The 27,294-nt window shown below is 38.8% G+C and overlaps 1 protein-coding gene across 1 annotated transcript in view; it reads left to right on the top strand.

Moving 5' to 3' along the window:
* LOC144637531 (uncharacterized) overlaps positions 1-25,780 on the top strand; it is a 41,497-nt gene extending 15,717 nt beyond the window's left edge. Inside the window, exons 12-24 of the mRNA XM_078496608.1 lie at positions 172-468; positions 10,965-11,267; positions 12,196-12,492; positions 13,154-13,477; positions 15,106-15,408; positions 16,158-16,463; positions 18,277-18,677; positions 19,383-19,477; positions 19,949-20,111; positions 20,702-20,771; positions 21,588-21,853; positions 22,997-23,162; positions 24,297-25,780. Of these exons, the coding sequence (XP_078352734.1) occupies positions 172-468; positions 10,965-11,267; positions 12,196-12,492; positions 13,154-13,477; positions 15,106-15,408; positions 16,158-16,463; positions 18,277-18,677; positions 19,383-19,477; positions 19,949-20,111; positions 20,702-20,771; positions 21,588-21,853; positions 22,997-23,162; positions 24,297-24,460 (3,155 nt within the window). The 3' untranslated portion in view covers positions 24,461-25,780. The remainder of the gene's footprint in view (positions 1-171; positions 469-10,964; positions 11,268-12,195; positions 12,493-13,153; positions 13,478-15,105; positions 15,409-16,157; positions 16,464-18,276; positions 18,678-19,382; positions 19,478-19,948; positions 20,112-20,701; positions 20,772-21,587; positions 21,854-22,996; positions 23,163-24,296) is intronic.
* The last annotated feature ends 1,514 nt before the right edge of the window (positions 25,781-27,294 follow it).

Here is a 27,294-nt window from a genome sequence, read left to right as displayed (position 1 = left end):
AACAAAACAACATGCTGAAACTAACAATTAAACTAACTAACATATAAAAAGGTAACAAACAATCAATTAAACAAACCAATATACGGACAAACAACTAATCAAACGAACCAGCGGTTTTGCTTCATAAGCCAAATCAGTATACAGCTATTATGATTTTCTGTCTGTTTCTAGGCCCCAAAAAACAACCAAAAGTCGACAATGTATGGTTTGAAACACGCAACTCACTTAGTGTTGCATGGTCTCCTATCCCTGCATACTTCACATACGGGACTGTTCAAGGGTATCAGGTGGAATACTTTGAGGCAGACGGCAATCCCCAGCAAGAAAAGACGCAAAGGACAGCCGATACTTTCACCCAGATTGAGGGTTTGAAGACCTTCACAAACTACTGCATTGCAGTCTCGGCATTTAACGAACACGGCCTTGGGAAATACAGTGGGCCAATATGTCTCTTGACAGATGAAGGAGGTGAGCAGGCAAAAAAAAAACCCTCTGGCACCCATAGCCACGGTATCACGCTAAAAACCTTATCAACATTATTTGAATAAAGGCTGCGATTGCATCATGTCACATTTCTTGCATGTGGAAGAATCTTTTAAAATAGCAAGACCTGCTTAAAGGGGGTCTTAAAATGATAGATATTCAGTCTTTCAGTAAGTCGCTAAAAGTCACTTGGATTAAAAAATATCTTGACACTGAAAACCAAGGAAAATGGAAACTTTTCTTTGACTTAGAACTAGGAACATTTGGAGGAAAAATAGCCCTTAAAGGAAACCTCGACAAGAAAGATACAATCAGCACTGCAAAAGCTTCAAATAGTTTTTTAAAAGAAGTTTTGACAATCTGGTCAGAAGCAAATTTTGAAGACAATATAATTTCTGAGAAACAATTTCTTGACCAATCCTTATGGTATAACTCGCTAATTAGAATCGATAACCGCCCTATTTTCTACAAAGAATGGTTTAAGAGACAGATTCTGAAATTTTCGAGAATCGTCCGACAGAAAGGGAATTTCAATTTTATTTTTATTTGCCCCAAATAAACCTTTTAGTAAACTATTTTCGAAAATGACATTAAACGGTTCAGTTTCCTTTAACTTTTTTTAAAAGTAAGAAAAGTTAAAAATTCGAAAAGCACATCCACCGTGGCGACCATTTTGGATGAAATTTAAGATGTTTTCACGACACTCGTGTATACATACCAAACAACTACTCAGTATACCCTTTACACAGCTGTTTAGGTATCTCTTGAAGTTTATTTTCAGATATATTTTGTTTGAAAATATCACGTTTAAGAAAAGTTACGATCTTCGACAACCGACCCATTTCTAGAACATAAACGACAGGGCGAATATTAGCTAACTTCAAGATTGTCAAAAGCGGTCTGGTATATTGTTTTGGAGTTAAAAAACAACACCAAATTGAAGCTAAACCTTTCTTCTCTCTGTCTGAAAAATATTACTGGTGGCCCGTAAAAACTGTTGCGCTGAGAGAATTAACCATAAAGGCTGTTTTTCGCTCTGACTCTCTCTATTTATAGTAACTATTTGTGAATTTGTCCCGAAATATAATTCTTCCTAGCGGCTTTTGTACCGTAAAGATCCCGATTAATACCACGAAAGAACTTGAACGTTTAAACAGGTTTTAAAATTCAGTGTGCATCGGTCTTGGTAGTTGCCCTAGCATGAAAGAACAGCTTTCGTTGCGGGATTAGTAATTAGGAAGATGTACGTTTCGGTCTCGACATTCTGTCTGGATGTGAACGGCGTGGTATAAATTAAATTAAAGGCAAATCACGCTTCTCATAGATAGAACAAAATAAAACATAATCCGACCCAATTTACTTAAAACATGTTCATGGTATAAAGTCCTTAATGATGGGAGCGTAAGTATTTCTTTATGTTAATTAAATCACAGAAAAACTACCCGGGAATAAATCAAACCGTCGGCGTGTTTACAGAAAGAAAAGAGAAAAGTAAACATTTGCGTCCCTTCAATGATAGTTCAGGTTGTCTTATTGTGCAAAACTACGGTTGTGTGATGTTAAAATCACCTTTTATGTGCTTAAATCTATTAATGTTTAACATTATTTTCTTTAAGGGGGAACGTATTTATTTGAACATTGCTGACCCTACTGGAAGTGACTCAAACGAATTTAAAACTTCCAGTTTCGTGACGGCTAATATTTGCATTTGTCTCGTCCTGAACCTTTGCTGTTTAAAAAAAAACTGAATTAACCATCACGATAGTTGCAAAGATAACCTCGGTGTTAACATAAATAGTAACGAAACTGCGGCTTGTTTGTGATCATAAATTATAAATATTACTTCTTAAATGTACACACAATATACTTACATAAATGTCTACAATGTTCCTAACCAACCAAACTAAACAACCGCTAGAAATGATCAACTGGGCGGCAGAAATGTCTCCAAACTCGACGTTTTAACAAGTGAAACGATTCTGCACTATATAACATTTCTATAAACAGCACCTGGTGTGTGATATTGTTACCAACGGAAACTCGCGCGCAAACTCACGGAATGCAATTACGTGACACAGCCCCAGTCACGGTAATTTCCCTTGCGTCTGATCACCCTACAAACTTCCCTCAGGGGAGGTGCGGCGGGGCAAAGCGATTGGAATCTAAATTACATTTTAATCTCCCAATGAGAGGGTGCACCAGTTGGTAAAATTCATACAAAAGGCGATCACCCTCCACTCTCACCACCACCTTCTCGATAAAAAAAAGGCATAAAAATAGGCAGATCAGTGGAGAAACAGATGGGATATAAAATAGGTTTGAAAAAGTAATACTTCGGGCCTCATAATATGCAAACACGTATTCTACTAAATCTTGTCAGATGACACAGTGTCATATAACACAACAAAACAGTTAATTTCTAGGGACGACTATTATGATAACAATCATGACATGGATGACGTCAACTCAACCAGTGTCGCTACAGGAACACTTGCTTACGGCATCAACCAGCAAAGCTGTGTAAGGAGCTTTTCTCTTGACGGCTGGTACAGGTGTTTCCAAATTGAGAGCTTCGCAAATTACTTGAAGCATAGCAACTTTTAACTTATTGAGCTTGCTCTCCCGGACCAATGCACAAATGTTGAATTGGTCATATGTAATCGGATGTTGCAGATCTAAGGACGACAGAACAGATTCTCTTGCCGTACAAAAGTTTTCCTCTTCTGTTGCTGCACATACGTCTTCTTCAGTGGCTAATTGCTGTCGCCTTTTTGCAGCAAGACGGGAAAAGAACGAAGTGACTTGTTGGACCGTTAGGAATTCGGAACTAGAAAAAAGTTTCTCTCCGCCCTCGTCTCTTGCGCGTCGCATGTCTTTAGCGACAACATCGGGATTCACTTTTCTTCCAGTTACTTGACCAACATTGAACTTGGCCTCCAAATATTCCTTCTGTTTTGTATTAAATCTGTAGGATTTTTTGGGGGCTCTAAGGGCCCAACCTTCTGAAAGAATAGACGAGGAAACAACGCGGTGTTCAGTAGACGTGGGACACGTACTTGGAATTGGTGCCGCGCCTTCTTGCAGCAGAGAAGCATACGTTATCTTAGCGATGTCTGATAAAGACTGTCTCTCCAGTGTTTTGGTGCAAGATTCAAGTGAAAGATGTTTTTCAAGCGAGGAAAGTCGCTGAAAAACGCGAACACACCCCTCTTGCGGGCAGGAAAACACAGCAGCTTCTCCAGATCCTTCTGAATCTGACTCCTGGACATTTTCGGCCGCCTCAGATGTAGAGCAATGGGTTTGCGTATTAACTGGCTTCTGTGCCACTTCTTTGAAGTCACCAGCAGAAAATGGAGTGGAGATGGATGTAACAGCGCCTGTCAACAAAGAACAGCAAACGTAACAGGGACCGCTCAAAGGGAGGGGCTAGGAGGCTTCCCCCCCATTTTTGTACAGTAACAGAAAAAAAATATAATGAATAAAAAACAAACGAAAAATCACTGAAAATATTTTGTTTCTGGAAGCCATATTATTGATTTAGTTTGTGAAGGACGAAAGTAACAGCAGTCACTAACATAAAAAAAAGTTAATGCTGACCCTGAAGGTCAGTGAGTAGCGTTATTTTTTTATTTTTTTCCCGGGGGAGCATGCCCCTATCCTCCAACCGACTCCCCTAAGTTGAGTCACTCCAGGGTTCGATCTTCAGCCACCCCCCCCCCCCCCCACTCAAATTTTTCTTGCGCGGTCCCTGCGTAAGAACACGTGTTTACACAAGGGTGAAAAACGACTGTCCACAGTGCCGTAAATGTGTATCTAATTTGTTACAGAATAAATGTAAAATGATTGCTGCCGTCCTTGTTCTTTAAATAATGATACAAACTATGTAAAACATTTACCTGAGTCGGTGTGCAAACTGAGGCTTTTGCCTGGCCCAATGCCGTAAGCGCGATAGACCAGGAGTTCATCGTCAGTGAATGCAAAATTGTTAAGCTTGTTTATCCCAGGTATCTTCTGCTCCAGCACCGAGGGCTCCTCTATACAAGGTATTACAGCTACTCTTACGCCTGCAATTCCTCCATGTGAGAGCAAAGCTTCTTTCATTTCTTGTGCGGTTGTTACATTGTGACCCTCGTTAATATGAATTCTGATGTGGCATTTGCAGGTGGCAGCAAGCCTGTCAGCTGGCCCCTTGCCACCCTGAGGATCGCTGAAATCCACGCCTATAACTTTGATGCCAACCACCCTTTCCATTTGTGCTAGAGACGAGACAGTGTTGGAGCAGTGGTAACACCCGGCATTATCTTGGCGGAAGAATGCCTGGGTTACCTCTGGCTGTTCACTTTTCAGCGTTTGCAGAACGTGCTGCATTATCATCACAGCAGCGTGGCTTTCTTGTGAACAAGATTGGATTACATGAACAAACGCTTGTGACTGTAGAACACCACTTAGGCGACGAAACACAACAGAGATATGCCAAGATATCCCCCTTTTACCAAACCAATCTTGCTGGGATTCTCGAAACATTTGTGGAAGAAATTTCATCGCCCAATCACTCACTATAAACACTCTTTCTTCATTTAAACTTTCAATTACATCTAGGCGAGCCTGGTCTTGACGGACGGATCTTAACTGGTGGCATTTCCACGCTTGTATTGCATGCGCAGCGGTGTGACACAGGTATAAATACTCCTCTTTGTCGTCAATTGAATCAAAAGCAGCATTCTGAACAACTTTCTTGATATCTTCTATTGCAGCACTGAGGGCCTCACATTGGTCACATACCTCGTCGTGACTGTGGTCACACTCCTTTCTGAAGTCTGCATCAGATTTGTCACTCAAAGCGAACACAGTACAATGGTCTGCCACATGTGACTGATCATTAACATGAACCTACAGTCAAACAATGGATATATATATGTCTGACGTCAGTATTCTTGAAAAAGTACGTTACTGCGGGAATTGGCTTAAAACGCAACAGGAAAGGGAAAAAAGAAATACAGCGCTGAAAGGTAGAGAAGAGAGAGGAGAAGAGAAAAAAAGACTACTGACATTCCCTTTAGTTTTTATATCATCGAGTTTGGAGATTCTGGCGAGAAAAAACGCGTTTACAGCGATTTGCACTTAAAACGGTGAAAATTTCCTTGACCTGGTTTTGATAAATCCAAACATATATGTATGAGATGTGTATTTACCTGGAAAATAGTATATTCCAGGCTATCGATAGTTGGTGGTGAGCGAAGATGCGAGGTTGGGAAAAGTTCGCTTTTTCGCTCGCCCTTACTAGAAAGAGTCCGGAACTGACTAGGCCAAACCTTACCTTATAATCTCCTTTCAAATAAAATTTTCCCTCTTTTAGAGTCTCTCGCATCTCATCTGCCCACTTTTTGCCCCCATCTGCTTTGGAGGAGACTACCTCTATTATCTCTGCCAGGGTATCAAAGGCGCGTGAACCATCAGCTGCTAAATAATCGAGACCCTGTAGCGACTTTCGCACTGATGCACTGCATTCGGATAACACTCGAAGCATAGTGCTATCGCTAAATGGCTTGAAATTGCTTTCGGCGCAAAAACGCTTATACTGCAACACAATTCGATTGGGAATCATAGTGCGGATTACGTTCGGCACTGCTAGCACTTTCCCATTCGACAGCTGTAAGTGCTTCTCCCCAAAAGGCAGATCCTGAATTAAATGTGGGCTCGTGATGAAACTTAGAAAGTGGTCAAGCTGCTGTCTGTCTATTCGAAAATGTGGAGTGCTCTTCTTTGGGACTTGGGCGCCCCGGCCATGCTGAAGGCCATGCAGGTTAGCCATAGTAAAACGGTATCGTGTGAGCCCTGGGATATATTCTGAAATAGACTTAAAACTTGCCACACCAGCCATGGTAGACAATACTTGTCGGCGGGTATCCCAGCTCTTCGCCAATTTGTACGCCTCCGCAAGAGCTTCCAAGTAGGCCACCTCGGAGGGAAGAGTTGTTTGACTTATGCCGAGCATATCGTTCACAATGCATGAAGATTGCAGTTCTTTCCACAGATCAGGGGAGTTTTCTGAAGAAATTACCCTAAGCACTGAGGACACGATCTCTGATGTCTGCTTCAGATATCTCTCTTTTGTTCTCTCACTAATTTCACGCCATGCAAGCCACGCCCTTCCAAGTGGTTGGATTCCACACTCCTCTAAGAACACGTTTAATTTCTGACGGCGAGCGCAATCGTCAGAAGAGGCCCCACTCGCATCGGTTGTTGATGACACCTCGCTTCCAGCATCAGAGGAAAGTAAGTAGCTCTCGTCAGTAATTTTAATGCCCCTGATGCCTTCGGTTAATTCATCAGATGACGAGCTTGAGACTTCTTTACGTGCCTGCAAAGAAAGAAAACCGCGTTAAACTCCTCTTTTTATTATCATGGTTGATATATTAATGTGTCACTGAAAATGGCCTTAAGATAACAACTATCATTCTGTTAGGCATGATTATTCCGTTTGTTCAAATTCTTACCTTAATTTTTAAAGACTTTGGAGTGGGCTCCTCTATCACATTTGGTGTCACTAGCTCTGGCTGATCGTGAAAACTTTGAAAGCTTGCGTCAATGCTCAAACTTCCTGTGAGATGCTCTTTACATCGCTTGCAAATTTCTAATAAAGTACAAAAACAATTTTAGATATATAACGGATATTTAAATTCTCCTATTGGTGTGATAATAACATTGCCAGGGTGACAGGAGTTAAGACTGGACTACAATGATCAGGCGCTGTATCGTCTGTTGTCCGGATTTTAATTAAACCGTCAACAGGTCAACTGAACCACTGAATTAGCACGTGTATATGGTTAACTTTAAAACAACACCACTGAATTAGTACGTATATATGGTTTTCTTTAAAACATCATGGTACTCACTGGACCCTACTGGAATAAGCTTTTGGGTTCTGTGGTAGACAAATTGTGACTGCTTTCTCCGTAAACCACAAAGGCCTTTCGCTTTTGATTTGTGGGAAGCTATTTCATCTGGTATGGTGCAGTTTGTCTTAGAAGACCTCCAGCGCACACCAAACAAGTCCCGATGACGAGGGCATATGTTCATTGCTAGGTGAGATTCATCAACTTCAAATACACCTAAACAACAACAAACTTGGTATTATTTCCTTGTTGTTGCCGGCGGAATTATTGTTAGTGTGAAATATTGTAAAAATGAGTCTCATTATACATCGAATTTTGCAAATTACCTGCTCTTGCAAGCAATAACTTCCATTCAGTATCAATCTCGCTGTCGTCGCTAACTTTGCAAAAAACTAGGTGACTGTAGACTTCCTTCGTGCACTCGCGTAAAGTAACACATTTGATGTTAGTTGGGTTATCAAAGCTTGATCCACAATCCCCACTCACCAATTCCGAATAGCTACAGCACGCCATAATGGCGAGAAATAATATCGAAAAGTATTTGTTGTTAAAAAACATTCACAAGTAGATCACAAAAAAGAGTAAAAATTCTGCGAAATGTGACCACAGCGTAAAAACATTGCGTACTGTTTTCCTGAATCTAATTAACTATGCATGTATTTTGGCGTTTTTGTCACGCAACACAGAAAACTTTTAGGTGTAAAAGTCCCTTCTCTCTAATTAATAATCGGCGAGAAGCGGGTCCTTTTCATTTTATACACTGCGGAAGAATTAAGGTACGTGTTAAAGCTTTATAATCATCTGCCCGAAAATGAAGTATTTAAATTAAAGTCGAGGAAATGAAGACGATGTTTGTGAATGACAAATTTTGCGTGATGAACATGTTTACGGAAAATCGTTGTATCGAAGGATTTTGTCACTTTCTTTTTCTTCATATAAAATCGATCGATTCAACTTTTTTTTAGCATAAATGATCATTCTTTTGACCGATGTGAAAAGAAAGCAGGACGGCTTCTCAGTATCAAATGCCTTAACTAATTCTCAAGTTATTGAAGGACTTGAAGCGGAAATAAACAAACAGATGATATTTCCTGTTTCATGATTAGTTGTGGCCCTTTATAAATTTATCCATCATATCACGTTCTCACAAGTAAGGATTTTGTAGCATGAACATGTTTTAAGTAAATTGGGTTGGATTATGTTTTATTTTGTTCTATCTTTGAGAAGCGTGATTTGCCTTTAATTTAATTTATACCACGCCGTTCACATCCAGACAGAATGTCGAGACCGAAACGTACATCTTCCTAATTACTAATCCCGCAACGAAAGCTGTTCTTTCATACTAGGGCAACTACCAAGACCGATGACTGAATTTTAAAACCTGTTTAAACGTTCAAGTTCTTTCGTGGCATTAATCGGGATCTTTACTGTACAAAAGCCGCTAGGAAGAATTATATTTCGGGACAAATTCACAAATAGTTACTATAAATAGAGAGAGTCAGAGCGAAAAACAGCCTTTATGGTTAATTCTCTCAGCGCAACAGTTTTTACGGGCCACCAGTAATATTTTTCAGACAGAGAGAAGAAAGGTTTAGCTTCAATTTGGTGTTGTTTTTTAACTCCAAAACAATATACCAGACCGCTTTTGACAATCTTGAAGTTAGCTAATATTCGCCCTGTCGTTTATGTTCTAGAAATGGGTCGGTTGTCGAAGATCGTAACTTTTCTTAAACGTGATATTTTCAAACAAAATATATCTGAAAATTAACTTCAAGAGATACATAAACAGCTGTGTAAAGGGTATACTGAGTAGTTGTTTGGTATGTATACACGAGTGTCGTGAAAACACCTTAAATTTCATCCAAAATGGTCGCCACGGTGGATTTGCTTTTCGAATTTTTAACTTTTCTTAATTTTAAAAAAAGTTAAAGGAAACTGAACCGTTTAATGTCATTTTCGAAAATAGTTTACTAAAAGGTTTATTTGGGGCAAATAAAAATAAAATTGAAATTCCCTTTCTGTCGGACGATTCTCGAAAAATTCAGAATCTGTCTCTTAACAAGGGTATTAAAAAGGTGAAGTATTTGAAAGATGACTTAAACAACTTCCTGTCTTTAGATGAACTAAGAACTAAATACAATATCAATGCGTGTCCTTTAAGATATTACGGCCTGGTATCTACAATCAAGTCTACCTGGAACACGCACAAATGTAATTTTGTAAACAATCGCCCCGGGTACGAAAACTTCTCTACTAAGTTAATGACAACACAAAGTGCAACCCGACTTGCATATTCTAAACTAGTTGCCAAAAAATCAACTGCTCCAATCCAAAGCCAGCAGAAATGGATGAATGATTGTAACATCACAAATGCTGAAGATATTAAATGGCAAGAGACGTACCAGCTAGCTTCGAAGTGCACAAAAAGCACCAGACTAAAAGAGTTTCAATTTAAATTTTTGCACCGAAGAATATCAACAAACGATTTCTTGCATAAAATAGGAATTAAAGATGACCCTAAGTGCTCCTTCTGCCGTGAGGTGCCAGAAACATTAATTCATCTTTTCTGGAAATGCCCTTAAACGGAATCCTTCTGGGCCGATGTGACATCACGGCTGACGCAGTGCAAAATTAATCCAAACAACAATTCATTGGAGTGTACTGTTGCTATGGGTTTAACACAAGATTCATCTCAATACTACAATCAAATCAATTTCTGTTGCCTGCTTGCCAGACACTTTATTTGGCTTTGCCATACCAAAGAAACTATCCCCCACATAGATGGTCTTCGGCGATATCTTAAACTTGCATATGAAACAGAACAGATAACAAAAACCACTACTCCGAAGAAATGGGAACTTTTGAACAATTTCATTTAAAAAGGTCAAATAACCAAAGAAAGCTCTTGGTATCCCCTGACATTCCACTTTCTACCCCCACTTGCCTTGGCAATGCCACCAACAGCCCTGCATTTTTCTGCCACCATATTGATTTCGTCCTTTTTTTTCCTGCCCCTTTATCGTTTTTGTGCTTATTATTTTCTTATGGCTAAGTAGTGTAGAGATTTGTAATATATCGTTTCGTTTTGTTTCATTTAGTTATTACCTTGTAATCTTTTTTTCCTTCCTTGTGTGTATTGTATTGTTGTAAGCATTGTTGTAAGCATTAATAAAAAAAAATAAAAAAAAAAAATAAAAAAAAGACCTGCTTAAAGTTGGGCGAATTATTCGCCACAAAAGTTAAGCGTTACCTTGCTTGATAAAATAGCCTCAAACTACAGTGACATTTTCTAAGTTGGTTTGTTTCGCCTCAAACTACAACTCGGCATTTTGCAGTCATTACATTGTAAAAAAAGTGAACTGCAGTGTTCCTACAACAATCTCAATAGCACGACTACTTTGTTATTTTGTCCACTTTCTTAATTTTGACCCAAATAAGCTTAATTAGCCATTTTCGATGTTTCCGGACCAGGAAAAGTCGGCCACTAGTTCGACCTAACTTGATATAAGTGCCCAAACAAGCGTCACCCAGTGTGACAAAACATTTAAACTTGTTAAACCGGCCTAACTACTGTTTATGTTTTAGTCCCAACTGCTCCTCCAAATGTAACTGCTTACAACACAAGCATGTTTTCATTCCGTGTGAACTGGACACCTCTACCACAAGAGTTCGTGTCCGGAGTATTGACGGGGTACATAGTGAGATACCGCCAGGCACCAAACGCCTTCACAGGGGATGTCTTCGTAAACATTAGTCAGCCGACTACTTGGGAATATCGAAAATTGCAGGTACAAACACAATACTGTGTGCAGGTGCTGGGTGTAACCAAATATGGAAGTGGACCAGAAAATTACGATGGATGGGTGAATGTGACGACTGATGTTGGAGGTAAGGAAAACTACACAAAAGTAAATTTAACAATTATTTAACGAATGATCAGTGTGCGTACGAAAAAAAAAATTCTACACACTTATTTGTAAAATTAGAGACCTTTCAGGAAAAAAAGAAGAAATGGGACTTTAAAGCTTTTCTTGCGTGACGCACTTTAGGAGGAAAACAAATATAACAGGCAGGTTAAGTAGTACGCTATAGGTTAAATGTCTGCGTTATGGTATCCTCGATCTGTGAATCTAAAAAACCCAACAACGACAAAATAGAACCACCTATTTTTGTTTTATGCCATCACTAAAGATATTTTTTTTTGAAGAAAACTTAAGGTTCCCAAGTCGGCTATAATTGATTTCAATTTCAGGTGAAAGTTTTCCGAAATTATGGAGAGCTTTTAGACAAATCAATAGAACGAGGAATAGCAATGTAAACTTGCATAAAAGTCGAAAACTAACCTTTTTCTATCTCTAAATTTGTCTAAGGCACTAAGGTTAAGCCGTGGTTTACATTTATGCATTTCTCTCGACGTCGAACCTCAGCTAATATTTATCTTTCAGTTTACTTCGCCTCAATGTATTTTTTTTAAGTTCGTTCGGTCAAGAAAAGATCTCTACAAGTGACACGTGTACGACACGTGCGCATGTGTCTGTACTACGCATCATAGACAAAGGACCAATCAGAAAGAGCGCAGTATTTTGGTTTTTATATAAAATAATAGTTTATAAATTAAAGACGAATTGGTCAACATGACACGAGCATGGGACAAAGAAAAAAATCCGAGTCCCCGACGGCAATCGATTCCATGGTCTCCCAGATACCGGTTGGGCGCTCTACCCAACTGAGTTACGAGAAACTCGTGGTGAGAAAGGCCATTTACTAGATGAAGGAGCTCATTAAAACAAACCCAACCTGTTTGCTATCTTAACAGCTCCTACGCAGCCGCCACCCAATATAATAAGCTACAACACAAGTTCCACGTCATTAGAGATCACGTGGGAAGCTCTCCCAGAAGAATTTGCAAAAGCGCCGATTCTTGGTTACAGGCTCTCCTACAGACAAGCAAAAGAAATCAACGCTAGACCGATTTTCTTGTGTCAAGACGAGTTAAGTTATTCTCTCCACAATTTGACGATATTTACAAACTATTGCATCCAGTTGTCTGCGTTCACAAGAAGTGGGATTGGTAACAAGAGTGACTGCGTGTTTGGTTCTACTGATGAAGAAGGTGAGTGACAGCACAGGCAGCCCAATCAACTGACATAGCCACAATCAAGAGCCACAATCAAGAGCCATAGTTAACTATTAAACCTTCTAAAAAAATTGTTTCATTCCCATACAAACTATTTTAAATTAAATCTTAGTGTACTGTGGTTCTTATCGTTAGCAAGGGCTGGCTGTGGTGACAGCTGACATTTTGAAAATGTGCTTTTAAGCTGCATGAATTTTTACAGTAGTATCAAAACAGTTCATAATCCAGCGTACAAGTGTGTGATAAAATTAAATTAATGAATTAAAAAAGAAAGGAGGAAAAGGAGGAAGCAAACAAGCAAAGGAGGGAGTATCGATATAAATGGATGGAAAGGAGGGAGTTAGTTAATTCCGAGAAGTTTATTAAACAGCAAGTACAATGTTCAACACACGTTCCTGTAAGTAGTCTGATTTCAAATAATTATAAGACAAATATAAGAGAACTAAAAAAACAGAAAGCACCAACTACTTACAAAAATCTTTTTGGAAATTAATTTTTCTATCATTAATTTCTAAATTGATGAAACATTTCGCATGGTAAAAGGAACGTGCAAGAACTAAGAGATATATTCTTGTTTTATTCTGTCTTATTAGTGAGTGTTGTGAGTTATTGATTTAAGTATGCTTTGTTTAATTAGCTCCAGGAAAACCTCCAGCAAATATTGCAGCCTATAACACGAGTTCAACCTCGATCGGGGTGTCCTGGGATCCAGTACCTGAGGCATTCAGACAGGGTGTTATCCTTGGGTACCGTGTTTACCTGACGGGGACTCAACAACAGGCTCCCGGAAGAAGAAAACGCGCTACGTCACCAAATGAAATAGTCAGCGACACAGCAAATCTCACAACGGAATTTCAAGGCCTTGAAAAATATTCCAACTACTGTGTACAAGCTGTTGCTTACAATCGCATCGGAGAAAGCAACAGAACAAATGCAACGTGTGTGCTAACAGATGAGGATGGTAAGTACAGCGAGGTGTTTACCTTAAGGTGATTTCCTAGTATTGCATTGTGCATCCTTACTGCGCAGAATTTTACGCGTACAGTTAGCGCGCACATAAACAAAATGGCGACTTTTTTCTATGCGGCTTCGCTCGCGAGAGAGAGAAATCATCGTTTTCTCGTAAACGAGTTCGGTGACCTATCACATGCTTTGTTCTCTTAGTTCGAAAGTAGCGATCAAATTCTTTCTATAAAATGAATACAGATCAATTTCTATGGCAGAATAATACATTATCACCGAAAAAGTGTTCTTTGTCAGTACTCGCAGAGGAAATATAAGGAATTATATGGCAAATACACGGTATTCCTGCTCCTAAACGAATACGGTGACCCCCCTTTTTTATTTCAAAATTTAACTTCCCTGAAGGTAAACAATCAACTGGCAAAGTTTGGTTGGAAATCTATGAACAGTTCTATTTCAAGGGAATCACCTTAAAGGGACACTGTCATGCCGAAATAGCATAACTTCACTCATCTTCTTTCCACGTTATATCGATAAATAATGTCTTTTCCCCGGGGAAAAACCATAGAGCAAAACAGAAGTAGTTTCGAGATAAACTGTAGGATTGCAAGGATTGAAATCGATTACGGATTATTAAATTAAATTTTTGACAAACGTCAAGAAGTCAAACTTGCCATTCTTTTTAGTTGCGCCTTCCTAGCCATTTTTTAGTCCGTTTAGTTTAATAAAATATGTTTCTTTGCTTCTAACACTTTTGGTAATGATTTTTTCCGATTTAATAAATATAATAAAGTAAGCTTCTGGCCATAATCAGGAAAAGACGATATTTCAGCGGGGACAGTGTCCCTTTAACTTCGCGCAGTTCTTTTCCATGGGTCGTCCTTGAATGCGCAATGAATTAAACGTATTTCACTTGCGATAAGCCCACTTTTAGTTCACCAGGTTACATAGGGGGAGCAGGGATGGCGCAGTGGCGAGAGCGCTTGCCTCCCACCAATGTGGCCCGGGTTCGATTCCCTGACCTGGCGTCATATGTGAGTCCAGTTTGTTGTTGCCTCTCGTCGTTGCTTCGAGGGTTTTTCTCTGGGTTCTCCGGTTTTCCCCCCTCCACAAAAGCCAACACTGCGATTCGATCAGGAATCCGAGGGCCACAGGTTTGTTAGTCGCAAAGCTATTTAGTGCAACCATCGTAAAAAATGTCAATTCCATTAATGACATCATCGCGCAGACTTGGTAGAAATTCGTCACTAAACAAATTGTTCAGCTATAGACTCGCCGGGGTCGTTGCACGCTCTGGGCAAGGCACTTTATATAGTCTCACATGCAGTACCTCTTTCCACCCATGTGGTAAATTTGTACAGGCTGGCGAGTTGTTAGGGTAAACGTATAAAATGCTGTGAGGCTTACCTGCGATGGACTAGCAACCCATCCAGGGGGAGTAGCAATACTTCTTCTTGTGGCGTCATGCTAAAGAAACTAGCTAGTAGTATGCACCGTCATTAATCAACCACCTTGTTTCTTTGATCCCTAAGATTAGGACGAACCCTACCTTGCCAAATCCTTATTACTAATAATGAGACATTATAACCTGTACATATGTAACCTATAACCTCCACTTTTTTTCAGTACCAAGCGAGGGACCAACCAACTTCACAGGACACAATACCAGCTCCACAAGCCTCGTCATAAAATGGGATCAAATTCCACAGGAGTTTATCCCCGGAATACTCTTAGGCTACAAGATATTTTACAGGAGGGCAAGCGAACCCAGTATCCCTTACGAAACACTTACCCTTCCGCCAAAGACGTTGTCAAAAGAACTGACCGGTTTGTGGACGTATACAGAGTATTGTGTTCGAGTCGCTGGCTTTACCAGGAAGGGAGATGGGAATTTGACTGAGTGCTTGAACATAGTCACCGCTAGCGGCAGTAAGTGAAGCTTTTGTATGTAGATTTTGTTTCATCGCGTATTACAGATGATATATCAAATCAAACTGCTGGAACGCCCGTCATGTGTTCAGCATTGCTTCGCCCCATACATACATGGATAGATAGATAGATAGATAGTTTATTAATACAACTTCGCAACCTAAAAGGTTGAATTATGTCATATTTACAAATTTATAAAGCTATAAAAACTAACGATAAAATGTAAAAATATTTAAAGAACTATACAAGAGTGATTAAAATCCAAACTTAAGTACATTAGAGACAATAAAACTATTTCTAAATCTATTAGTCTTAAAAACAGGGTTAAACTGGCGTGACTTTCTGAGGTCATAATGGTGTTTCACACAGTGTTGTGCTCTGATCATTTATCATGCGTTGTGTCGGGTCAACCAGACTAACTTTTTCATCAGGAAACGTAGCACAAAAAGTTTACCCATCGAAACCAAAGGCAGTCCTTTTACTCACTGAGTGGTCAAGTTCAAATACATTTTCTGAACAACAAATTGTATCACAATTAAGTACTGTGCAATTTGTTTTATTAAAACGATTACACCTTGGGGTTTTTCACAGACTTATAAGACAAGTAAAAGTTAGAACCAAGTTGTGTTGTAGAGTATAAAAAACAGCTTCACCAGAAAGTAAGACAAAATTAGCTAAAATGCCCTGTATCTAAAACCAACCAGTATTCAATAATTTTGCCGTCTATACTTTCCCTTTTACCTTGTTAGTACCCAGCGCGGTTCCTCATCCCGTCAGCGCGTCATCTTACGAAAGTCCACACAAAATCACTTTCTCTTGGCAACCTCTCCTTCAAAGTGAGATCAACGGACAGTTGCTTGGTTACAAAGTTGAATATCAAATGGTTGGTGTCGGTGGAGAACTGGTGACTGATTCAGAACCGTTGACAGTGATGGTAGCACCGGATGAGAATGTGTTCCTTCTAAGCAACCAATCAGTTTACACTTCGTTCCGGTTTAAGGTCGCAGCAGTAACGACAGCAGGCGAAGGGAACTTTAGCGAAGAAGTCACAGGAGGTATCATTGTTAGCTTTGAATCATTATTTTTTTTATTTCAAACACAGACACCAGTTACAGAGGAGATACTTACAAAAGCGATACTTACATTGACATTCACACTGGTACGATACAAAAAAAAATTAAAATTTTCGAATACACCGCATTATGGTTCAGCTTGTATAGATTACACATATAAAGTAACAACTTATGTAGAATTAAAGTAAAACTCCCTAGTGCGATAATATTTCGAAAATGCTCTTTTTGCAGTTTCCGTAAACTGAACAGTATAAAGCATTGGAAATCTAAGACATCTGCGCGAAGGCTTGTACAAAAAAAATCAATATTAAGCTATAAACTTAAGTAGACAATAACTTAGTACTTGCCAATGCTTTGTTCTGCCAATTTTTTGGTAATTACAAATTATCCTACGCTATCTACTATCAAGCCTGCGCTTGCAGTTTCGCCGCTCGCTGTTCTTAGACCAACTTAATTTCACTGTTGCTCTACACCAAAATAGAGACTGCGCGTACTCTTTACAGTAACGAGACGTAATCACGGTAACCGCAACCGAGGCACAATAGCTGCTTCATCAGTATGGAATAACAGTTCTGGATGGATGGATGGATGGATAATCTTTATTTAAAACACGGTCAAATTCATCAGCTTACAATACAACAATCTAATTATAATATACATACAAGAAAGAGGGGAAATATAAAAATATATGTACAAATATAAAAAGCTGCTTTCCACGAATGCCGTGCCCTAGAGTACTCGTTCAATTAGTTTTTTAAATTGCCCAAGGGACTCTGCTTGTCTTACGTTAATAGGAAGACTGTTCCACAAGATGGCGCCACTGTACGTAAAGCTGTAATAGTTAGTGCGCGGTAATGGAACATTGAGTTTGTTTTCAGAGTCCCTTCAGGTTGTACGCGGTTTCTCGTTTTTCAAATTTAGATGATAGGTAGTCTGGAGCCAACCCGTGCAGAGACCTGTAAACCATCGTGGCTCTTTGAATTTGTTGCTGGCGAGCTAGATTTTTCCATCCTAGAATTTCAAATAAATCACCAGCGTGTGCGTCATAGTTTGAGAAGGTCAAAACACGGGCTGCTCTATTCTGTAGCTTTTGTAGCTTGTTTTGCAAAGTAATCCCACAGTTTCCCCAAACAGTACTGCAGTAGTCGAAACATAGACGTCTTTCTCAAAAAGAAGAAATCGAGGATCCGGAGACGTCTGTTTTGTGTAAGAGTTAGTTTTATTACGGTAAAGGATAGTGGAATATACGTGGAGTTTCCGTCCAAAGGGGGTGCCGTTTTCAAGCTTGAGGTATATAAAAGGGTAAAGATTTCACGAGCAACTGAAGTGTAGAGGAAAGGCTGTGGGGGAAACCGTCATTTAGGTATTAAAAAAAGCCTTTCAGAATATAACCCACTTACGGGGTTTATCTTAATATTTTAAGGGTTTATTCGAGTGAAAGACAAAGTACAGTTCCTCTACTGTAGGTATGTGTGGGTGGCGCGGTGGCTGGGGGTAACCCTGCGATGGACTAGCATCCCATCCAAGGGGGGAGTAGAAATACTCCTAGTTGCTTAATTCTACAGAAGCCGGGATAAGCTCCGGCCTGATGAGCCACTTGGTTCGACTGCAGGCTTTACTAGTGTAGGTATGTAAAAAGGGGGTATCGTTTGTTATCAAAGACATATGAGAGCTATATGACATATGAGACATATGCACATAAAGAGTTAAGGATTTGGACATCCGAACGGAGCCTCCCCGTATAAAATACTTTTAAGTAACCTTCCCTGGATAATTATTTTCTTTGCAATTATAGAAACTTGTCGGTGTGAGAAAGAGGTGACAACTGCATTACAACTAAGTTCCCTGGATAAAGACGGCGCGCTGACTAGAATTATCTCCAACGTCATTAAAGAAACATGCAAATACTGCGAGGAACACGGTGAAACTGAGCTAGTTATTGAGTACTTGACAGGGAACGGTGATAAAGAACCAGAACTTAGCTTTCCTGTAACAGCAACATCCGTGCGAGGAAGCCAGTACAGTAAGTACCTGCCTGTCATACAAGTCCCAGGAATGCTCGTCATTAAACGGCGCGAAACAGAGGAACCTGGTGTATATCAAAAGGTTGTGACGTCATCGATCTTCGACAATTGGCCAATATTCGTGTTCGCTATCTTGACTATGATGCTTGCTGGGATAGTCATTTGGATTTTGGTATGTTTTTTTTAAACATGTTGGAGGGGAGATCCTTATTTTATTTTCATTCTATTTAGCCTTGCCATACATTTAATTAGTAGAAAACAAAAGGCCTTTAAAACCGTCTTGCTTGTACAAGGGAGTTCTGCTTTTTGATGCGATAATATTAAAATGCATGTGAGGGAAGTGCAAATTATATTAGGTCACACGACGACTTAGTCAAAAAAGTAACTTCTTTTCTTAAAGCAAGACAGGGTTTGTGAACTCGCTAACGTTGTTAGGCAGGGAGAAATTCCAAATTTTGGGTCTTTGAAAAAGTTATTATTAGTTAACGCTAGTTCTACCTTAATGAGATGGAAAAAGTCAGCATGGGCACGAAAAAGAAGTGAGGTACTCGCGCAGACTTTGATTGCTTCAAGTTTAAACTGGCCAGGCCAAACAAAAACCGTAAATTACGAACTTTAGGATAAGTTGAGACTTTAGAGAGAAAAAGACAACGACGAAGATGATGACGATGATGATTATGACGATGATGATGATGACGATGATGATGATGATGATGATGATGATGATGATGATGACAACTGATGTCAGCTTAGTGTATAGTACTACTGCAGCTATTGATTTTCGATTATTACAGCATTTTGTAGATTAATACACCAAACCTCACTTTTTTTCTTTGCCTTCATATTACTTCATTGTTATTTCTTGAACTTCTTTTAGGATTCGCGGAAAAATCGGGATGACTTTCCTCCATCTTTTATTAAAGGAGCAGGAGAGGGATTCTGGTGGTCATTCATCACCATGACAACCGTCGGGTAGGTATTTCCAGATTCTGGTTACAGCAGTTGTCAATCAAAACTGGTCTGTTAGAGAGGCATTGGTCTGTTAGCGAGATTTGTTCACTTCAGTTGTCAGTTTCATAACCTGTTAAAAACAACGGAATCCAATGAAAAGGCCCAATTTAGGTCACATAAATGCGTTGTATATATATCCCAATACAGAATAGACATTCTGTTGGTATTCTTTAATTTTGTTTAAGAATGGAACCGATTGATTATGTCAAATTACTGTTTCAAACCTTACAAAAACAAAATTACATATTCATACAATATTCAGCCGCGACCGATCTGTATGGGTATTGACAGTGCTCGTCATCGGCGGCTGTTATCGTATCTATCACTTACAGAAGCTCTTTTATGTGAGATGGCTAGCTTGATAAAGAAAAAAGCAAAGGAGTGGTTCGCAGTTTAAAGCTTTCATTTCTTCTTATTTCTTCCTATTCTTAGTTACGGAGACCGCTGCCCAAAGGGCGTCTTAGCCAGAGTGTTCGCCATTGTGTGGTTCCTTATGGGGATAATAATCTTCACATTTTTCGGATCTGCGGTAGCAGCTTTGATGACAGTTACTGTTGTCAACGGGGGTCCAACTTTGAAGCAAACAACAAATAAGGTATGGAAAAGACGAGTGGCCAAAAATTTTCAGCGATCCCCAACGATGCCTTAGGCACACAGTTTCTCTCTCCAGGGAATACAAGCGAGAAAAGTATTGAAAAACAAGCTGTGATAGACGTCTAGTACCACTTCCAGGGGGAAAAGCAATACTCATTCACCATTTTTCATAAAACTTGTGAGAGTTTTCCAAGCGTTTTGTGCACTTCTTTAGGATAAGTGTGTACCAATATTGGCGGTTTAGATGAAAAAGTGTCCAAATGAAAATGATGCCGTAATTTTCTTGTAGATACTTAGGTATTTAAAAAAATTCAGATAATCCGAAAAGTTTATCCCTTCCAGGATAGTTACTCTCAAAATAGTTGTGCTATGAATTATTTTTAAGTCTTTCACAAAACGTTCGGCTACTGTTTTGCCAGAAAGTTTGACTTTTTTATTGACTTAAGCAAACAACAAGCAACTGATTGCGTACATGCATTTATAAGTCTATTTTCCAAATTAGTCTTAGACTGGTTAAGAATAGGACATATATACTAGTATTGAGAATTCGAAAATTATTTGTCGACTGTTTTCGTTTGTCTTTTTCTTTAGATATCAGCTGTCACAAATTCATCTGAATATAATCTTGCAGTAAAGACTCTGAACGGCAAGTGGGAGATGGGTAAGTGTCCCCAGTGGCCTACGTCACGCACGGGGATTTCACAGATTTTTGGTCTTATCTGTTTTAAAATTAGTGGTAGGCAACCCATGAAAAAACATTATGTTTGAACATCTAAAGGGAGATATAATCTTATTTTGCGGATAGAAACCAAGCTATGGCTATAAATGTAGACTTTTTTTTGAAGACGCGCAGAAACAACTTGAAAATTAAGTTGCAAACCATTTAAATCCGAGCCATCCGCAGCCAAAGACGCTCGTTTACAGTTTATAAGTGCTCTAATACAGCAATTTGTTTTAAAATATGGACCATTATTTTTAAGTTTTCTTCGTGACAAATATAAATCTTGACTGTTCAATTTTGGTTGTAAAATCCGCGAAATCCCCCCTTTAAAATTAAACAAAGATATTGAAACAGTATCCTGAATATCGCATGTTTGGACAATAAACCTGTTTAACTTCGCGTTGTTTGCTCGGTCGCATTTGAATTTGCGTGATCCTACTCGAGAGAGTATATTTTTTTTAAATTTTCTCATTCTCACGTGAGAAATTTTTAGAAAGGTGAAATGACCCGAAATTGAGAATGTTAAAAGATATTATGGCTCTCACCATATTTAGTTAGTAATTGGCAGAGTGAAACTAGCTGAAAGCCTTCGGAAAATTATCCGGCTTAATATAATTAACAGAAAAAAATCAAGAGGCTTTAGTAACAGTGAAGGTTTAAAGTTGCTAAACCAGAAAAGTTACTAATTTTAAAGTTTAAAGTTTGCGCTAACCTAGTTGTGTCAGTTTAATTTAATATACTTCTTAATTTTTTTAGGCAAGAGCTATGACACTGCAGAGAAACTTGTAAGTGCGTTAAAATCTGGTGAAACGGACGCCATTTTTGTTGACATGTATCTGCCGAGTAAGCGAACAGACCTGTTTAATGGCACGTGGTTTGAAGTAGTACAGCTTGTCGAAGCTGATATCTCACACGGAATAATTCTTCGAGGAGAAGCTATGAAGATGCATAAAGCGTTGGAAGCTTTCATCGCCCAGAACAACGTTCAATCAGATTACCTTTCATCCGGAGTGGAAGAGAAGGTAGCTCGATTCATGAACACTTATTATTAGAAACTTCATGTATCTGTATAAAAACGTACCCTTGGTTATCAATATTCAGTATACTACCTCCATCACTTTTCCTTCCGCAACTGGGTCCTCCCCTTTCTCCTCCAGTAAACAAGGAACGGAATATTACTTTCCTGGTGGGGGTATGAAAAATTTTCCTCTGTTAACTTCTTTTTTGATTTATGGAACTGCAAACATTTTTTTTCGAAATGCGAACTATTTTTTATACATATCGAGCTTGCAAGCAATTTGTTTTGTCTTTTTAGGCCTTTCAATGTTTTTTTTTCATTCCCCCCTCCAGGAAAATAATAGTCCGTCCCTAATATTGGGTTCTGCATAAATATATTTTATTATACAAAGTAGTGTGTAGTATGTTTTAAAGACTGGCCTTGCTGTGTTAGTTTTGGCCTGCGCATGCTTTCGACTCGACCCACAAAGTGAGCAAATTAAAGTGAGCAAAAGCAGAAGTGAGCTCTTTTAATATGTGCCTTATTCTGACCTCAAGCTTCTTCACAATATTATCTGTGTATAGATGCGGAGAATTAAATGTCGATTATTGCCTCCCGTGGAAGTACAATCATATAATATGTGGGGGTGCGAACCAACATCTCAAATTAAATCAAACCAACCTATTTGAGACCAAAACTACTCAAAAACCATGCTTAGGGGAATCCCGAATCTCAAACCCATCAACAACTCGAACCAAAATATATTTCCCTTGGATTTGCTTCAAAAAGTCGAACTCGGCAATTGTACAAATTTTCTTCACCCTTGAAGGTTCGTGGAATCGAGATTCAACTTTAGGGACGGACCATTATTTTCTTGGAGGGGGGGGGGGGTGAAAAATGTTCCTCTGCAAACTTTTTTTTGAGTTTATGCACCTCTTGCAAACATTTTTTTTTTCGAAATTTTTACTATTTTTTGTTATACATATCGTGTTTGCAAACAATTTATTTTGTTTTTCCAGGCCCTGCAAACAATTTTTTTTAAATATTTTTCATCCCCCCCCCCGTCCAAAAAAATAATGGTCCGTCCCTTAGCTTGCAAAAGGGATCCGGGAGTAACTCCCCCACCCCTGCAATTACTTAGTGCAATTACTTGTTTTGTTATCTGCAGGTCTCGCCACCAGTTCAATCAAACGAAGCGACTTTCTTTGAAGTTAGCAGTCCTTATTTTATGGTGACAATGATTGTCGTAGTTTCTCTTCTCGGCTGTGCAATTGTTTGTGGGCTCACCTATGAAATTCTGCGTCGAAGAAAGGAAAAGAAGCAAGGACCTCGAGGTAGGAATAATATCACCTTTTTAAAAAACCGTATATATTCGATTTAGTGCCCTGGGCGCTTTTTAAATTTTTGGATCTTGAGAGTGGGCGTTTTTTTAAGGTGGGCGCTTATTCGAGGCTGGGCGCTTATTAACTTTTCCCACCTACAGGGTGGGCGCTTATTCGAGGTGGGCGCTTAATCGAATAAATACGGTACTCATTCCTTTTCGAATGAAGTAGTAGACCGGGAGTAGATCAGAGATATAATTTAGGAAAACGTATTTCTCAAAGAAAACAGAACCATTTGCTTCTGTACAAACAATGTTACTCGGTTTATTTTGATGCTATAACGGGTTCAAAAAGGGAGTAAACTATTCATTTCGTTTTCTATGACTTTATCTATAATCTCAACGAGCTTTCTTTTCCCGGTCCTAACGCTGCTGAACTGTGATGAATCGAAGACAATTAACTAAGAGTTAATGCCTTCTTTAACCTTCTTTGCCTGTCCCAAGAATAGTCCTCCCCATCCCATTACTGCTGCCTTGCCTGAGCTCTGTTTAATGGGCACCAGCCGCCGATAGATCGGAACGAATTCGCTGTTTTCACCGTTCCCATAATACATCTTGTTTACCCCCCAAAATTTTTGCATAAGCATTGTTTTCAATTTCTCTTGGGATTAACAGTGACGTGAAATCGTCCCCAGAGAAATTGAAAACAATGCTTATGCAAAAATTTTGGGGGGTTATTTAAATAAAACAAGATGTATTATGGGATCGTGAAAAAAGCGAATAGACCTTTTTAGCTACGTATGTAAATTGCCTATTTCAGATCATGTGATACTCTCCCGAGAGTTGTTCTTTTGTCCATGTGGAAATTATTCATTCATTTCCACGTGAATTTGTTAGTTAAAGGAAACTAATCTCAAGGGTAACATCACGTGGTCTGAAATGGGACAACAAACAAACGAAGCTAAAAAGGTCTAGTGCAAGCACGTGATTCGTTTGGTAACGTAAACCACACACAACTCTAAAGCTTAGCTGGCATAACTATTATTGGATTCTCACAATAACCAATAAAACTTTATTCGTAACAAAAATGCAAAAGACATGAAAATTCTATTTGCAGTCATATATTTTATTTGTTTGTTGTTTTCAGGTCTATCCAAGAGAGACAAAGATGCTTTAGCTAATGAACTCCACGAAGTGGTAAAAACCTTTCGAGAATCGTTTTTGGCTAAGATGACAGCAATGAAGAGAAAACACAGAAGACAACTTCAACAAGTTAAACCACCGAATGACGTCATGACTACCCGTCTGTGAACGACTTCCGTGTCAGCCATTCAGAAGAAAAGTGCCATCTTGAATTAGAAACGCTCTCTAAGAGCCTTTGATTTTTTATTGACCAATCAAAAGGTAGCAAAGTTGTCACTTTAGCTTGAAGTCATACTGAGGATACATCATGTTGCTTAGCAATGCTTCACACGGAAACTGCGGGCTCAGCCAATGCTTGTCCACAGAGAAGTACTTGTTCCCAGTTTTTCCGACCGAGTTGACTTAAAGCACACTTAGATACGTCTTACACAAGGTTCTTATTGAAAACAACCGCTCTCATATAATAATTACAGCAAGGAACACTGAAATACTTTTGGTTTGTTATGTAATCTTTTGTGGGTACGTTCTTGTGGCCAGTCTAAATAGAAGGTAGCCAATGGGGGGAGGGGTCGTGATCCCGTTTCATGCACAAATGTTCACAAAATTCATGTATCATGTATACTTTAAATAACGCTGATTTATTATTCATTCATTTACAAATCACGTTTCTCTTCTAGCCACAAGTTTCACTCGTCACGTTCTTGTTTTGCTCTTCCCACGCGTCACGCGTAAACCCTAGTTTCCTCTAAATATTGCATGTGTCCCAAACAGGAAGTGTTCCAGAACTTTCTATTGACGTCAGTGTTTTCTAAAATGTAGAAAGATCTAGAATTGTCAAGCATTTAAAACATTGCTAATGAACGGTTTCTTTAATTAGTCTTCGTCGTTTCCAATTATTGTTAGATTATAGTATTATTTTGTCTGTTGGGTGATTTATTCCTTTTTCGATGAAATGTTTTGTACAGGTGTGCGTATTCAATGCACCCGAAGTACGTCAATAAATTATTATTACTATTCAGCTGAAATTGACAGAATGTTGGAAATTTTTAAATTGCCATCTTATCGTTAAAGAAAAAAATACATGTAGTTTTAAAAGGGAAACTGCCTTGATGCGCCATAACACTATTCGAAGTATCTACATACAAGTGAATAATTTTTTTTATTCTTGCAATTGACAAATACTATCTACACATTGTTCTAAGCATCATTTTTGTTTTACATTACCACATAATTATTACATATTGTTCAATCTCGCTGTTGAACATGTAAGTTGTTAAATGCAACATGCACCGAAAAGAAATAATAAAGCAGCGCAGACTACAATGATAACGGAGTGTTCGTTTCAATCGTGCTTGACGAATCTCATTAATTAAATGATTCTTAGCTTCTTTGAAATAACTAGTGCTTCTTTTTTGCATTTCTTTCCCTCAAACTCGGTTGGTCTAGATGCAATGTAACTAAAGGATTATAAAATATTGTATAACTCTTTCACAGTCTTCTGTAAATTAAACAATATTTTCTCGCAAGAGACGTCAGCTACAAACCTCTCCTCTATAGTACCCGGCGCTGCATGTGCGGGCATTCATGTAGTAAACTCAGATTGCCTAGAAATTTTAATCATAAAACTTCCCCATTGTCTTCTGCACTACGTAACGCTTAGCTTATAAATAATACAAAAAACGTGTATGCTTTTAATTACGATCGCCTTTTCTGGAACAATTATTAGGCACTTTTTTCAGTGTGTATATGTTATGAAACTTGAACGTTTTCAGTAATTCGGTTTGACTTCGCTACGTCTTTTTTTGAAAGTGAAGCACTCTGTACAAAAAAGTTTTGTTAGTGCGTTTAACATTTTCTCTTCTGACAGTCTGATAATTATATACTTAACAATGAAGCTGTGCTATTGGAGTAACCATAGTAAAGGATTGTGCATAAATATTTATTCGTGCATCATCCGTTACCCTGGTTACACTAACACAACCCGTAGTACACTAGTATATAAACACAAACAATCCACAAACCTCCACAATGCTCCCACGAAAGGGTCAGTAACGCTCAAAACGTTAGTTTTTCAAAATTTGCTACGGCGGTGTATTTACCTTTATCAACTTCCACTTGATAATCAACTAAGTGATTTTCATTAGTCAAAACTGGCTGGACAGACCGGTACATTTATGAAGAGAATAAGAATATTAATCAGAACTGCTCGGCTAGATCAGTCAATTCCTAGATTGCATTCCCTTACTTACTTAGACCCTTTTGCTTCCAGTGGAGCATAGGTCCACGGAAACCATTGCTCACAATCGTGGTCTGTTTTGTGATATCCTATCAAGCTGCCAGCAGGTGTAGCCTGCTTTGCTCGCCTCTTCATCTACCGTCCTCCTCCAGCTGTTTCTGGGACGGCCTCGGCTCCGCTTCCCCTGTAGATTGCACTTCCCTATTCTGATGGAATTTTATAAAAATTAGGGAAAATTCTCAAAAGAAAGGCCCATTAATTTCTAAATATTCCGGTCTTGTCGGCCAGTCCTGACTTATGGAAATCTCCCTAAGTGTTTTACTTGTCCGCGCCGTCGACGCAGCACAACAGTTTGTTCAGAAAGAAATATCTATTTATAACATGTAGAGCTCATTTTTCCAGTTTTGGCTTCTTCGCATCAACGTAATTTTTAAATATATACATAACAGTTCTCGTCAGTGTGAGATCCAGATGTAAAAACAGCGACCGAGTTCTTCAGTGTTTTATATCTGTTTATGAAGAAAAATTATTTTTTCTATATTTCTGTATCTGGACCGAACAGGATTGTTTTTGTTTTTGTAACACGGAAAAAGGCTGCTAAAAATGCCTGTGAAAATAGATGAAAATATCTTGCCCGTTTGTTAACCAATCAGATTGTGCCTGCCGGCAGAGGAGAAAAAACAAATTCTTTGAGACTATGATATTTTGAGGATGAGAAATCTCTGCGACGCTGTAAATAAGAGAAAACTATGAAAATATGATGAAA

Source organism: Oculina patagonica, chromosome 14 (assembly GCF_052425735.1).
Source record: "Oculina patagonica isolate OP01 chromosome 14, crgOcupat, whole genome shotgun sequence".
Classification (NCBI taxonomy): Eukaryota; Metazoa; Cnidaria; class Anthozoa; order Scleractinia; family Oculinidae; genus Oculina; species Oculina patagonica.
Note: the sequence above shows the minus strand (reverse complement) of the source record. Positions and strands in the feature narration are given on the sequence as shown.